The 15,288-nt window shown below is 47.9% G+C and overlaps 6 protein-coding genes across 6 annotated transcripts; all 6 read right to left on the reverse strand.

Moving 5' to 3' along the window:
* Positions 1-49: 49 nt before the first annotated feature.
* On the reverse strand, positions 50-1,147 carry LY89DRAFT_300658 (uncharacterized protein). Its single transcript, XM_018206570.1, has 3 exons — positions 884-1,147; positions 752-829; positions 50-705 (listed from the first exon to the last, which is right to left on the reverse strand). Exons 1-3 carry the CDS (start codon positions 1,076-1,078, stop codon positions 298-300), a joined length of 681 nt encoding a protein of 226 aa, XP_018076843.1. The 5' UTR covers positions 1,079-1,147; the 3' UTR covers positions 50-297.
* A 337-nt stretch (positions 1,148-1,484) lies between these two features.
* LY89DRAFT_762721 (uncharacterized protein) lies at positions 1,485-1,937 on the reverse strand (the record flags this gene model as incomplete). Its single annotated transcript, XM_018221580.1, has 1 exon — positions 1,485-1,937. The coding sequence occupies one exon, from the start codon at positions 1,935-1,937 to the stop codon at positions 1,485-1,487; it is 453 nt and encodes a 150-aa protein (XP_018076844.1).
* A 1,305-nt stretch (positions 1,938-3,242) lies between these two features.
* On the reverse strand, positions 3,243-5,412 carry LY89DRAFT_704202 (HlyIII-domain-containing protein). Its single transcript, XM_018217364.1, has 2 exons — positions 4,863-5,412; positions 3,243-4,810 (listed from the first exon to the last, which is right to left on the reverse strand). Exons 1-2 carry the CDS (start codon positions 5,037-5,039, stop codon positions 3,488-3,490), a joined length of 1,500 nt encoding a protein of 499 aa, XP_018076845.1. The 5' UTR covers positions 5,040-5,412; the 3' UTR covers positions 3,243-3,487.
* Positions 5,413-5,659: 247 nt separating this feature from the next.
* On the reverse strand, positions 5,660-7,928 carry LY89DRAFT_680632 (lanosterol 14-alpha-demethylase). Its single transcript, XM_018214113.1, has 3 exons — positions 7,279-7,928; positions 7,031-7,228; positions 5,660-6,969 (listed from the first exon to the last, which is right to left on the reverse strand). The coding sequence occupies exons 1-3, from the start codon at positions 7,522-7,524 to the stop codon at positions 5,839-5,841; spliced, it is 1,575 nt and encodes a 524-aa protein (XP_018076846.1). The 5' UTR covers positions 7,525-7,928; the 3' UTR covers positions 5,660-5,838.
* Positions 7,929-8,477: 549 nt separating this feature from the next.
* Positions 8,478-10,234, reverse strand: LY89DRAFT_728629 (diacylglycerol O-acyltransferase-like protein 2B; the record flags this gene model as incomplete). The annotated part of the gene is made up of 3 exons (XM_018219282.1): positions 8,478-8,963; positions 9,012-9,863; positions 9,914-10,234. 3 exons carry the CDS (start codon positions 10,232-10,234, stop codon positions 8,478-8,480), a joined length of 1,659 nt encoding a protein of 552 aa, XP_018076847.1.
* A 1,117-nt stretch (positions 10,235-11,351) lies between these two features.
* On the reverse strand, positions 11,352-13,415 carry LY89DRAFT_575862 (uncharacterized protein; the record flags this gene model as incomplete). Its single annotated transcript, XM_018208812.1, has 1 exon — positions 11,352-13,415. One exon carries the CDS (start codon positions 13,413-13,415, stop codon positions 11,352-11,354), a length of 2,064 nt encoding a protein of 687 aa, XP_018076848.1.
* Between the last annotated feature and the right edge of the window lie 1,873 nt (positions 13,416-15,288).

Below are 15,288 nucleotides of genomic sequence, written 5' to 3' on the forward strand. Positions count from 1 at the left end.
TCCCTTTATTCTTAGGGGGAAATGAGATAGGGGCTTATAAAATGAGTGCTCTTATCCTTCGAAAGGATGATTTGTCTGGTACCAAAGGACGCCTCGCTTAGCGTTAATTTTCCCCTTTTCTCACTCATTCAAGTATAGGAAGCACTTGACGAAACAAGGTTCTCATCTTTAGGGCTAACAAGATAATGTATGAATGGAAGACATCTTCGATACAAATACTCAATGATGCATAGAAGATACTGTGTTCCTACGCGTTGCCTTGCCCCGTCTTCCAGCACAACCCATCTCTCACCTGTCCTACAGGACCAAAAACACAAATCCAATAATTCCAATCATAGCACCGAAGCACGCCTTCGCATTAGATGCGGCGCCTGAAGCTTGCAAGTAGGTTGGCGCACTCGTAGCAATGCCATCAGCGGTCGAAGTCACTGTCGCCGTCGTCAAATTGAATAGGTTGACCCGAGCCGTCATCTCAGGCACTAATGTTCCCTGTGTAGTGGTAGACACGATATCCCCGAATCCAATAGCGACAGCAGATGGTGGGCCTGGAGCAAGAGCGATCTGAATTGTCGAAGTTGGAAGTTCTGGTGCAGCCGAGATGCTTGCGCTTGCTGGCGGAGCAGTTGCTACCGGAACAGAGCTTACATCGTACGATGTTGGGAGAGTGAATGAAAGGCGAGCTGCGCAGACTCCGGGAGACTCGGTCTAGATTCTGTCAGAACGAGACTGAGAAGAGTGTTGAGAAATTTACATCGTGGCAGCAATATCCTGCAACTGGAGCGCAAAAATCGCCCTTTCCACAATATCCGTCATCCAAAGGACAGCAACTCTAACGAACAAAAATATCAGCAAAGATGAGTTGAGGGTTGGGTTGAAGACCTACTTCTCCCACAGTTGGATTGTAGCAATAATGGCTATCAACTGCACCGCAAGTTATGGATCCACCACCGTAGGTCTGCTCGCAGGTAAGAAATCCTCGCTTGATTTTCGATTGATGGAGTGATCGATGAGCAGTTGACTCCGCCATTGCAAGAGTGGCAAAAGTGGCTGTGAAGCCGATGGTAAAGAATGATTTCATACTGATGTATAAAGATGACTGAAAGTAGAGATGAAAGAATGTAAGAAGGTGATTCCTGGAAGGATGTGGTAGTGACTGCTTGCATAGCTAAGGAATGGAAGAACACTGGTTCTTATACTGATCGTCACTACGAAAAGGGTTCTCGATGCAACATTGACCTTCAACACATGCAATACTCCTACAGAGGGTTGTGAGGAATGTGTCGATATCTCCAGATATATTCCAGATCAAGAAAGGGAGGTGGGGGTTCTGGTCCGAGACCAAGCTATCATAATGAGTTCTGAGATCTCATATTAGCCAACGTTTCAGCCATGGAAAATTCTGTGAACTGTAAGGAAAATTTCTTGAAGAAGGGATATCGACAATGTCTCATCTTCAGTGTTTCCCCCTTCACTATGCAATCGCCTCACGAACAAGCATAGTCTGCATAGCATTCCGTTTCCCCAGATTCATAAACAATTATCCTTGTCAATCGCTTGCACTTCAATGTTCCCTTCACCGAACTCCCAGTCGCACTCCCAACCACCGTTCCTGCTTTAGCTGTATACGCATCATCTCCGATTACGACCGTTAGATTGAATGGTGATCCAGGTAGCGTCATGACCGTACTGTCTTCGTAATCGATTGACTCGGTAGGATTGAGGACTGAAATGAGTTTCGGTTTCGAGGCTGGGAAGGACTTCGGAGCAGAGATGTGATAATCGATCTCCGCATCCTGAGTAGAGATGTTGGTGCTGAGGAAACAGTTCGAGAGGTAATAGATTGGCTTCGACTCTTTCCTTGATATGATAGGTATTGCGAGACAAAGTGAAATGAGGCTGGAGACAGCGGAGAGACGGAAAGGAACTGCTGGAATCATGGTTGTATATACTTGATGAAGTGGAAAGTTTGAGTGACTAAAATATAGACATAACTATTCGAAAAACGCCGCAACGAAGGGAAGTTATAGCTCTGCCACTGGTAAGCCATCATATATTCCAAGCTGTTTAATCAGCATAGCGCAAAGCCACATCATGTATGGTCTCACTCATTTGAGATCCATTTGTCGATCACCAAGCTCCTACACTTGCACCACCAGCAAGCTATTTCATGCTTTGTCAATCGATCCGAGTTTCGGATTGCAAGATTCAAATTCTTAAGATCCAAATCAAGGACTAACAAGCTCTCAGCTTCAGCTTCAAGGCAACTGTTCTGTTCCATTTAGAAATTGGCACTTGAACAGATTTGACCAAACTAATCGATCATAAGTATACGATATCATAATAAAATTTACCACTGATTTCCAAGATCTCCCTCGGAGGAGCGGCTCCGATCTTCCACCTATTTAACCACACTTACCCGCCAACCGCTCCGCTACCACATCCTTACTTTTTCAACAGCGGGCGCTAAGATCTCGGAAGCGTATCCCCATTTACAGACGCTATGATAGCGTACCATATAACCAGAAAAAAGTCCCTCAAAACAGACTCGCGAGATATAAATATCTCGTCCCGCTTCACCACTCGCAACACCATCAAAGCCCAACCCAACAACTTTGCCGGTAGGCCTAAACTTTCATCCATCTAGACCCGTTTACTCTCTTGGTATTCAGCCTGAAGTTCAGCCAAGTCCGTACTGCACTGTAGGACCTATAGTGACCTCGTCTTATGATTGCGGCTCGGGTAACTCGACGACTTTGGGGGCTATTGTGCTTGACCCATTTATGATGACTTGATAACGTGCAATGAAGATAATTCTCCACACTGTATCTCCTCGGAGAATAAGCGTGTATCGCTAGGCAGAAAACGGATCACGGCCCAAATCTCCATAGCCATCTCGGCAATCTAGTACGACGTGCAACAGGAAGGACTCTGGCGTGCTCTTTCAGACTATCACTCGTGGAAAATCAGTGCTCGAAGACCAAGAAAGTTCACACCTGATATCCGGCAACTAGTGCCGGGAGTGAAGTGGCCGGGGAGACAATGGGGAGGACCTTAGCGATGTGCAACAAAAGCCAAACAACCGTACTGTTACTGCTATCTAAGCATGTATGACAGCGGGTCGGATGATGGCGCCTATGGCGGTTACAATAGAAGGATACCTTGAACCCTAAGCTATGGCAGCGATCTTATGAATGCTGCCGACGTGCAACAAAGGTATAAAAAGATACAAAGAATATTGCCAGAGATGTTCTAGATGACTTCTAGAAATAGATCGTTGAATGTCCTGTTCTAGTTTGGACTATATAGCCTGGTTCGTCACTGACCTGGATGGGTTTTGAATGTGACATGAGATTGAGACCTCTTCTATGGTAGACAAGACATCTATCTTTTCCTACTCTCTATCTTCCAGAAAGCTCATTAAGATGCACCAACGCCATCGCCATGCCGAACATTGAAATCATCCCACTTCATCATGCATCTCCAAATCTCAATATAAAGCACAACCATTTTGTGCTCTAGCAAATGCTCCAGAGAAGAACTCCTGCATCGCCAAATAATGGAATAAGATGCCACCAAGCACAGCAAAATGCCAAAGATTATGACTGCCACCAATATAGTCAAAGGCACCTGGGCACCATCTTTCTGGCACTTGACTGGCATACACACATGCTCCAATGAGGTAAACAGTGATGCTCTTCGCAATTGGTGCATAGAACTCCCAGGCCCATGCGCTACCTCGAGTGAGGTTAAGCTGCAGGACTGGAGCGAATCCTGTAGCACCAAGGGTCACATAAAATGCTACTCTTGCCCATGCCATGTCAATCCTATTGAAAGTAGGATGCCATGGCAGGATCACGCCTCCCACTCCAAGAGTAGCGGTTGCGCTCATATAGATCCATCGACTGATAGGTTCGCAGTAAAAAGCTGTATATTCCGTAGTCATGATCGAAGCCGCGATGAGCAGGGAGATACCAGTATAATCAACGCAGGCGAAGCGTTCCATGAGAGTCTGGTCAGCCACACTATTCATCGTATGCCACATGGTGCTGCAGACAAGGCACTTGCAGGCCGCAAAGAAGAACACGCCTGCGATGAAAACATCGACCTTCGTGCTCAGCGAAAAGTTGACACTGGTGGGATAGAAATAAAATGCGATGGCCAGGACGATCATAAGACCAATAGCATGGGACCAGATATTGACCAGCTCATTCGAGATGCCGAACATGGATCGTATACAGTCGACTTTGGACTCCTTGAAGCGATACCCCTTCACGATGTGAGGGTTGACTCTCCATGGAATAGGTAGATCCTCATATCTGATGAGGCCGTGTTCTCGAGCTCTGGCAATAGCACGTTGGACATGCTCCTCCATAGATTCGGCAGCTTTCTTCGCACGCTCAATACCTTCATCGACCACCTCCCTAGCTCTCTCGAACCCCTCATCAACAACTCTTCGTCCTTCACCCATAAGTGTCTCTGCCGCACCAGCAAAGCCTTGTTCCCTCATCTTGTACGCCCTCGTTTCGAAGTCCGATAATATTGTTTCGAGGAGACCAATACCAGTGTGTATCTTCTCATTCAGCGTCTCCTTCGCAGCCAGCGCATCTTGATATCTTGACTCAACAGTCTCGACCATAACCCTAGCCCTCCTCCTCCCAGCACCTATAACCTCACCCGAGACCTGCGAGCAATGTGCTCGCACAGCTTGTAATGTAGCATACGCCCTCGAGATCCCAGCATCGAAATTGAGATTGCCATAATTTTCGAGAAAGTCTAACCTCCTCTCCAACTCAGAGAGGAAGATATCCACCTATACTCTAATCAATGACTGAATCCATGAATCAAAAACAGACGTAACATACCCTAAGTAACAACCTATCGTCCTCCATCCCGCCGTCACTCTTCCGTCTAGGATGGAAATTTGAATGCCTCCTCCTATAAACCGGCTTATTCTCCTCTTCCGACTTGCCAGTACTAGTCGCCGTATCCGAATCCTCATAAGACTCCACCGTCAACGAAGGTCCCGCGCAAACAACCATCGTGAAATCTCTCCTCGGTCTCAACAGTTGAAAAAGGAGGGGTCGATTTCCGTGCGTGTACGATGTGAATTCGGGGGCGAGAGTGTCCGGTTACACGTGCATCATTCTCTTGAGAAGAGGTCGCAGGATAAAGACTGTCATTCAATTCGGCCCATAGGACGCTGCACGAGAGGAAGAAGGAGTGTCAATTCGCTCAATGTTTTGATTTAGTGTCCCGGTACGGGGGGCGAAAGTCAGCTCCACAATTGTTGAGGTCGGTAATCGGAAGAAGAGCAGAGACAACGCATGCGCCAATTTCTTTTTCTTATTGGGGCTTATGATTCAATATTCAGTATCAAGTTGAGGAATGAAAGATATAAAGCAAATCAGAAAGTATGCAATAGGTAAAGAAATGCTTTCAGCTCATCTGAGGTATTTTGCGACCGGCGTCCTCTAAGCCTGTACCGCGTCGTCATCCGATGCTAAAATCTGATAGGAGGCGGAACCAAGACCCTTTTGCTGCAGGATCCTCGGTAGCCTGTCAAAGGGCTGCATATCAGTGTGCAAGGTTCGGATCAGGTACTCAAATAATGAGCGATACCGGTTTTTGAATCGCAGCATTCACTTCTTTCACAAGATTTGAGCCTCATGATTTGTCAACATTTTGATTCTCTTATTATAGACCTCCTTGACGCCGAATTCTGGTGGAAGACTTCGTCAAGAGCCTCTGTATTAAGTATACGTAGCTTATAACCCCCGCCCAACGCCTTCAAGTATGCACATAAAACGAGCTGCTATTAACAACCATACCAGTCTTTCTTTATGCCTTCTCTCTCCTCTCCCACTCGATAACTGCAGGCGATGTTGGCCTCGTGAACAAGCTGGTGTAATCTGTAGGAACGACGTCCTTGCTGCCATCGAGATTCTTGAACTTGAAGAGGCGAACCAGAGTAGCGGTAATCGTTATCAGTTGCACATTGGCAAATTGTTCTCCAATGCACCTGTGTCTCCCAGCGCCGAATGGGAGATAGGCACTGGACGCACCCTTGCTGATGAGACCGTATCCGTAATCGAATTTCTCTTCTTCGACATCAGTTCCAAGCACTCCACCAGAGCCAGCATCCCAACGGTGAGGGTCCCAGAGCATAGGGTTCGGGAAATAGGTTGCATCTCGACTGGTGCAACCTGGCGAAGCCATAAGGACGTGAGAAGTTGGGATAACATATTTGGTACCTGAGACTGGCATGGGAGTCTTGACTTTTCGCATTATCGAGTGGATAGGTGTGTGAAGTCTGAGAACTTCCTTTAGGACATTTTGATGCAAAGTGAGCTTGGACAGATCTTCATAGGTGAGAGGGCGAAGCTCGGGGCCAAGTACTTCCAGCTGTTCTTTGTACATTTCTTCTTGGATATCAGGTCTGGTAGCAAGTCGAAGAATGATCCAGGCGCTGGAGGAGGAGGAAGAGTGTTGTCCAGCCATAAGCAGAGCAATCATCATATGCGCAACTTCCAGATCTGGTACGGGCGTTCCATTCTTGTATGTGGCTCCCATCAGCTGTGACATGATATCCAATTTCTGGTGCTTTTCGGGGTTTCGTCGTCGGTTCTCCATAATTTCAACGTAGGTTTTCGCAACAGTTCGCTGGGCATGGTCGCGTGCACGATTGTGAGGAAGAGGGGCCCAGTGAAGCATGAAATTTATAGGGCTGAAACCCATATCGAGATCGTGGTAGAGCGCAGCAAAAGTCGAATCGAATCGGTCGCGGACATCCTTTCCCTGAAGAGCGTGCGAGGCGGTGTAGATTGTAATCTCAGCCATCTGCGCCGGCAGATCAACAGTACCTTTCTCGCCCTTGAATTCCGGAGAGCGCTTGACGAAATTCTCGACCTCTCCCGTGATAATTGGAACGTACGTCTTAAAGGCTTCGGTGCTAAGACCAATTTTCATGAACTGATTCGTGTTGTTAGCTAACTTGACCTCAACCCATCTGCCAAAAGGCGGCAATGCTCACCTTTTTCTGCTCCATCAACTTCGAGTTGGGGCAATCGTAAACTACATCTTTGCCAAAGACTGGTGTTGTAAGAACGGTGTAGATCTCCTCGGCGTTGACATCCTTCAACTTCCCATTGAGAATAAAATCGTTGCCCGCTCTGCCAAGGTATACTGTAGACTTCTTTCCAAGCAAGATGAACGTGAAACAATCGCCATACTACCCATTCTTAGCTTGGCAGAATGTCATGCGACGTTGGGACAGCATACCTTTGCTCTATTCTCGAAGAAGAATTTGTACGGGTCCATACCATACGTAATGGTGCTACCAATGATAGGAAACAAATGAAACACCACAGGCGGTTCATTAGGATTCTTCAGAAGTAATTGACTCAATACGTTGAGCACAACTGTCACAACCAGAAACGCACCGATTGCGCCAGCGACCACCACACCAGTTCCGCGCTGCGCAATCTGCTCGGCCAACGGGCCTGATATCTGCTCAAGAATACCCATTTTCCACCACAAGGAAACAATAGGCGTTGAAAGAGGAAAGAAGGAAGAGGTGAGGAGTAGTCGTTGTTGGGGTTTAGAATCAAGGAGCGAGTCTTCCTAAATGTTTTTCTGAGAGTTGAAAGTAGTCCCGCAATTTCGGCTGTCTGATTGGCCACCTAGTGATGTGCCTGGCGATCCATGACAGACACTGCTGCAGACCTGCGGTATTCCGCCTCCCCGGCCAGTTTCTGACCGAGAAAAGAAGAGTCGTACAAGCAATGGAAACCGCATTCCAATTTTCGATTGGTTTGACTGCGTGGAATATCTGAACGAAGTCGTGAGAACCCACTGTTTCGTGTTCGTATTTGAGGCCTGATAAGCTGATTGTCTCAAATGCCATGGGTCATTTTCAAGAATCTGGAGACGGCTCAGGGGTAAGAACTCTATCATTCGATGCAGTGAGATTCGAACCCGAAAACGAGATAGCCGTGCTTTTTGTCATCCAAGATGCAGAAGTTGTCAGGTGATGAAATAGGGGCATATGGTCATTGTCAGCTTGGATTGAAATTGGTTTACTCAGTGACAATGATACGACCCTTTGCAGCTACTCTTCTGGGCTGACACCTCTTATGAGCCTTTAGGTGCTGGAAAGTCGGACCATTGGTAGAGATTAGATCAAATTTTCTCTGGCTATCAGCTAAACTTGACTTGGATTACATTGAAAACCTGTACGTATCTGTTCAACAAATGCATTTCACATATCTCTGATATAAGCAGAGAATGAGTTTCACAGTCGAATAAGTCTCATTGATCAGCGGATGATGTGAATATTCCTAATTCGTGACAAGAATCCGCTCTTCATATACGGCGGAAGCAACGTCTTCTTCATTATACACATGTTGTTATCAATATGCATGTTTTATGTTCGCCCGAACTCCTTGACTCAATCCCAGATGCTCGAACCAGCCAGAGCATTACTCCACGAACTGTAAGTCCTCCTTACGGTCTGGAGCAAACTTATCTTTCCACGTCTCCCATATCCTCTCTAGTTCTTGGATATATTCCTCATGTACCCTATCGATCTCGTCCTGTTCCGGCTTCGAGGACTGCATAACCCGAATTGGCTTACCAACAACGATATTCAGGGGTCGTCGGTAAGGCATAAGTCCAACATCATAGTTGAAAATGCCTCGTGCATGGAATAGTGGAATGGTGAACCCAAGGATCTTCTTGACCAGTAGTTGAAATTTATGGATGTTGGGGTGCTCGTCCAATTGAACTTGCTCGTAGAGGTCATTCTCGCCAAACGCTAGGACAGGCACAAGATCTGCTCCAGTTCGAATAGCCATCTTGACGAATCCCTTACGGCGTTTAAGGACCAATCGTAAGGAGTATGGTTGAGCATCCAGAGATTCTCTCGCTCCGCCGACTACAATTGTGATGCCTCTACCCATTCCCTCCTACATGATATGTTAGCAAGATTCGAAGAGAACTGTTCGAAGACGTACATTGTTAGGTCCCCCTTTCGAAAGGAGATTTTCACAAGACTCTTTCGAGACCGAGGCTATACCCATAGCTAGCGCATAGTCGCGATAGATGGGAATTCTGAAGTTCGAATCCAGAGTAAGAAGTGTATTCTTGATACCGGGAAACAACTGCGAGAAGCCCAAAGCTTCAGTAGAAAAAGCGGCAAAAGCACCCATAGAGATGATCCCATGCGGGTGATAGCCAAAGATATATTTCCTGGTCGGAGGAAGCTCTTGAGTTCGGTGTAGTCTTGCTGGGAAGTAAGATGCGAATAATGACCATACTGGTAAGAAGCGCATAAACTCGGATCGATGACTTAAGGTGCCAGAAGTAGAAGCTTTCGAAGTCATACAATAAATCATATACGGTATCAATAGCGGCCAGAAAAGGGGTATGGCGCAGAGAAAGAAGAAGAGCGATACACAACCGACAATGCAGAGTGTGTGGAAGAGAACAACCAGAGTCTGCAGTCTTCTGTGTAAAGGCACATTCATAGGAGCGAAACGTATAGCACTCCGCTCCCACCGTTGTCCGGCTTTCTTCCCACTGGCAAGAGCTTCCTCTTTCTTGGGCTTTTCCTGGTTATGAGCAGTTTTGAGTTGTTGCTTGTAATTCCCAGCGGGCTTCACACTTATGAGCTTGCTGCCATTTTGTTCGCCCTCAACTTTCTCGAAGACTGGAGCATCTTTCTCCTTTGTGTCGACTTTGCTATTTCCATTCACCTTAACGTCCGTGTCCTTAGGAGTATTGCTGTCTTGAGACCCGTGGCTACTTCTCGAGGGAGCCTTCCGGTGCTTGACTCGTCCAGGACTTCGTGGCGTATCATCGAGGCCCTTTGAACATTCAGCCACAGTTGCACATGGCAGGCAATAGAGCGACCTACTGTTGCAGAATACTCCTGCTTTGACTCCTGCCTCTCCACTTGAGGCCTCTCTGTTTGGTTCTCTTTTGTATCCGGAGCGCCGGTATCCACGATTCTCAAGACCGAAGCCTTGTGCTTGCCTTCATCTTTGGTGCCATTAACATCTGTCGACTTATTGGTACTAATCATTCCGTTAACACCTCCAGTTCCATTTGTGCCATTCGTGAGGGGTGGTGATTCCTCCACGGCGTCTGCATATGATTTTGGAGCGAGGTTCTGCTGCTGACGCGCTTCTGGGTTCGCAGGCTCGGCGTTGAGTGGGGCGCTCATGGTTGTAGCCATTGGAGAACGGCCAATTTGGCAGGTTGGACAGAATCGCACGAGTTTGCGATAACCAAAACAGGGAGGCTCGTGGCAGCGAAAAGGGTTGGGGGATGGTCAAAGGAGGCTGGTCCACAAGGAAGCTTCGAATTCGAGATGCTGGCCGCACGTCATACTTCCACTTAGCTTTAGCGACCAAGATTCTCTGAAACCCTTGCATGGTGCAGGCATGTGATCCCATCCTAGGGTATAACATTCAAGAAGATATTATTTACAGTATATAATCATTTCAAAACGTCTTATCCCGCCTGAGATCCTGGGACAATCAGAGAGCAGGGAAACTGAGGGTGTAAAGTGCTCGAGTTAACCCATTTTCCCTTGGATCCTGCTCATCCTCTACACTCATTGAATCTGTTGGGCGCGGATTACCTTCACATGTTACTTACTTCACTCATTTATTGTTTCGTGTTGAGATGCACAATGACGATGCAAGTCTGGAACAGTCTATTGGTTTATGGCCTTCTGGAAGATGCTTTGGAACGTAGGTGTGGAAAGCTCAGACGATTAGGCATGTGAAAATTGTTTGTGAGAATTGTATGTTTCGACGCCATGCTGTTGCGGTAGTCCCGCACAGGTAGTACAAAGATCACATAGTCTTGGAAATGGGAGACGCAGTTGATGCAATGGTTGTAAAAACAAATCATATTAAGAATTGTCTGGCGATATTGGCAGCGAATAGTCGTGAAAGCTTTCCTAGCAGCAGAGCAAGAGCAAATTATGCTCGGAGTATGTGATGGATGATAAGGATGTATAATACAAGCTCCGAACCGAGAACCCGTTCTCTCCCAAGACGAAATTTTACTGCCCGTTGTACAAATGAAAACAGAGCCCTGATAACGTCAAACATTAGAGAAAAATGAACTAGTGCTCTATGAATGGCAAGTACTTTTGAGACTGCTCAAATTCCAAATCCTCCACAAACGCCTCCTCCGCCATTCAACCATTGAACTTTGATAACGAGTCTGATGTCTATAATTACATCAATTTTCGCTGCCCTACGCCATGCAGAAACGACTGTACGCCAGATATGACTGAACATAGGACACTACCGTATGCTTGTATCCTATGCGTAATAGTGTTATGACTGAACCTGATTTGGAGGGTGCTGAGACTGGTTTTGCGCATTCAGCTGGTTCCTCAAAGAGAAGACCTGTTCAGAGAGGTGGTTTATCTTGTCTTCTTGACTCTTCTCCTTGCTTTCCATAACTTGAACTTTTTCAGACAGCTGTTTCACTTTGTCTTCTAGACTCTGGACATAAGCCCAGACACCTCGATCACCAGCAGCGAAAAGATTGTTACTGCTGTCACCACTGCCACTGCCTTGATGATGAGGAGGGCCACTAGGGTGGCCTCGTGTTGGAGTTAATCCTCCTTGTGGTTGAAACATGGTATTTGGTGACGTCGGGCCAGGACCTGGCTGTCCTTGCTGAGCCCCCTGGGAGCCGTTGGCAGAACTTTGTTGAGTGGGAGTCTGGCTGGGCAAGGTATATCTTTGATCGGGAGGTGCTAAGCCTGCAAGACCAGGAAGTTTAGGACCATGTGACGTATTATGGGGGGAGGGGAGTGACATTCCTGGAGGAGATGCTCGTCCTGACTGTCGACGGCCAAAGTGTTGTTGTTGGAACTGCGTAGTTAAGCTCGGTGATCTCTGTCTGTTGATTGATGAATCGTGTCCGAGCTGGTGAGAGACCATTCCCGCTGGACTGAGGGGTTTGGGACTTTCAGTCATGCCACTCTGCGAAAAGATCGATGAACCGCCAGTGCTTAGAGGCAATGAAGAGATACTCGTATTTGGAGTGTGGCCACCGCCAACCACATTATTCTGCATACTTGGGGAAGCATTAGAGTTCGAAGATCCTCGGTCCGGATTCGGAGGATACAGCCCACCACCAGATTGGCCGGGACGAGGACCTGCTGGTGGATACGTGCTGGGGGTGCGGGAATGTGCAGTATAATTATCACCGCTTCCTGAACCACTAACGTGCTGGGCTTTGATACTTGGAAGACTGAATCTTCGTCGGTCTTCTTCGCTCATCTCATTTTCTCCAGGGTGAGGCGTGCCGTTCGTGTACATAATTCCGTCCATTCCGGTATCGTCGCCGTCTCCAGCGTTTGAGCCCTCATAATCATCGTCACCGCCGAAACTGCCCATACTTGCTCTTCTCCCAGCACAGCCCCCCTGACCCTTGCTGTGGCGTGCCAAGGCGTCACCTCTCGCAAATTTGCGATCACATTTGGGACAGATATGTGGACGCTCTCCAGTGTGTAATTTCATGTGGCGCTTCAAGTCGTGCAGTCTTCGAAATCTCATGTTGCATGTTTGACAAACATAGGGCTTCTCTTGGCTATGTGTCAAAAGATGACTTTTCAAATTGTGGTGCCTTGTGAATTCGGTCTCGCAGTAGGGACACTTGTGTTTCTTTTGTGAAGGCGACCGAGGTGCTAACTGTTGACCAGGCATTGGTAGACTCATGCCTCTAGGGGGCAATCGTGACGAGTCTGCTTGTGCCAATACGTTTCCTGGGAACGATAAAGCACGATTTGTCGACTGCTCATCGTGAGGTTGCAATTGAGTCATAGGAGGAGCTCTCAAATCCCGCGATTCGGCCTCAATTGCGCTGGTCATTGCTGCAGGACTGGCTATGGCCGTTGAACTTGCAGTTGCAGTCTGTGCCGTACTGCCCAAGCTGGCGAGGCTAGTCACGCTTGCTGGACTTGTTTCCGACTTGTCCTCATATTGCATGGGACTTGGAATTGAGATAGCATTTGCAGCTGTTGACATGCCTTCGCTCATCGTGACCGTCGCAACAGGAGCATCTTGTGGCTTAGACATCCCAGTGCCCCCACCTGCCATCAGTGAAGCCAGAGCTCTATGCCCGGGGTTTTCGCTCATCGCAGATGACTGACTTCGTTGTGTCTCCTCCCTCTTCCTCCGCTCGTCAGCTAGAGCTGCCGCACCTGTGAGCGGGGCTGGAGAGAATCCGGGTGAAAATGTCCCTTTGAAGCGTGGTGATTTAGGAGACGGCGAGCCCACTAGTCCAGCATTCGATATAGACGTTAGGTTTGCTGAATTCTCTGTCCGTCCCCGTTTCAAAGATTTTGTTGTAGGTGGTTCAGATGTAACGATCGTGGTGGGTTGCATGAAGCTGGTAGCTGCTACTTCTCCCTGCTCCGAGGCCATGAGGTGTGATAGCCCGTCTTCCGGTCGGGGTAAATTTTGATACTAAGAACTGCCGGTACAGAGAGTTGCTCCTTGCTGTGCGTATATCTTCGTCGCAAATAGTGGTCACCTATGGACTCATCTCTCGAAGAGGGGCGGGTGCGCAATTCGAATCGCAAGGCTTCTGAAAGAGTCAGGAACGTACTACGATACACAATTCTACGAACTGGCGCTCTTGAAATATACATACAAAGATGTCCAGCCTCCCGGCTGAACGTGTTGCGCCGAGTTTCTACTCTACTCTTTCGGGATTCCGTTCTTTGGGCTGAAGGTCGCATCTATTCGGCCATTACGGCTGCTCAGACCGGTGGATTCGAGAGACAATAGCGACAATCCACAGGGCTGAAGGTCGCAGATTAGTAGTATCCCAGGCGCACAACAATCAACAGATGTGAAAGTTGGGAGAGCTGAGGGAAGTCGAGGATGCGAGAAGCAGCACAGCCACCTTGCCTAGGTGCTGTTGAGCTTGCTTAGTCACGTTTCGTTCTGGGGCGGTACACACCTCTCTAGAACAAGAGCAACGGGTATCACAAGAAGCTAGAAGATCAATCGCCACTCAAGCAAGCATGTACTCTCAATTTTTATTACCGGTCTATGGAGACATGGCACACTAGAGCACGCAAGCAATCTTTCCTTTCCTGCTTTTGTTGTTCTTCTCGGACCGGTCAATGGATGTGCCGACTGTACAGTGTCTGCTCAGTCAACAGCGGAGTGGCTCGAGTTGGTGGCTGGCACAGGAAGTCTTGTCTCGTTCGATGTGTTTTCGCCCGACTCTCTCCCATTCGCAGGCATAACATGCCCGCATCCTGGTCGTATTAACCATCTACGGCCACCCTGCCTGGGATCAGCTGGGAAATCATTAGCCGATTATTGGGGGGCGTTGTCGACGTGCTGTGTGTTGAACGGAGACATCTCAATACGGGCATGATGTGGATGTCTAGACGGAAAATGGACGAAAAACGCTGCATCATTTTCTTTTCCAGACCTCTTCAGTTGGTGGTGCGCCACAAGTAGTTTTCAGACGACCTGATTCGCCTTCAAATCCTACTGCAGGACATTTACAGCGCCATACGCACCAGCCAGAGCTACAATTGGACTTCTAGCTCCCACCGCAAAGTCAGCTTGACGAGGCATGAGTGCTGAGCTCTGTCTCTCATCCAGTCCCACACTGCCAGTCCAAGTGGCTGACGTCTTTTCATCGATGTGGGCTCGAAAAACCTGCGCCTCAAAAGAATACAACCAGTTACAATGGAGTTCCCGGCCGGCTTTGCCTTCCAGACCAATATACAATGCTAAAAAAGCCAGAACGAATGCACAGCGGCTGTGACCTCATACCGCGATGCGACCTCTAGAAGGTATTTTCCTAGGGCCAATGCCCAGTCTTGACTTGACAAAGGAGATGAGTCCGCCTGAAATTCTATTTCGATTCCCAAAACCCTGGAGAGATTACCGACATCGAACGAACGGACAGACGCTGACGAACTACCCTTGCAAACAATGCTGGTGGCAAAAGACGTCTTCACGTGATGTCGACTGAAGACCTCAGCATAGGGCAACGATGGTCTAGTGGTCATAGATTCGATCCGGTCCAGTGCGAAGCATAATTGATCATCAGGTTTATCAGCTCTTTCAGCCTCTCCGACTTGTAACTTACATTTTTGCCTCGGCATCCCGGCTATAGGGACGGGTCTAACAATGAAAGCCTGACGGTTCGCCACGGTAAGCTCTCCTTTTCATGCCAAGGCAAGTCATAACGACGGTTGCATATGAGGTCGGCTGTAAGACCTCGCACCTG

This window comes from Mollisia scopiformis (genome assembly GCF_001500285.1).
Source record: "Mollisia scopiformis unplaced genomic scaffold LY89scaffold_3, whole genome shotgun sequence".
NCBI classification, from domain to species: domain Eukaryota; kingdom Fungi; phylum Ascomycota; class Leotiomycetes; order Helotiales; family Mollisiaceae; genus Mollisia; species Mollisia scopiformis.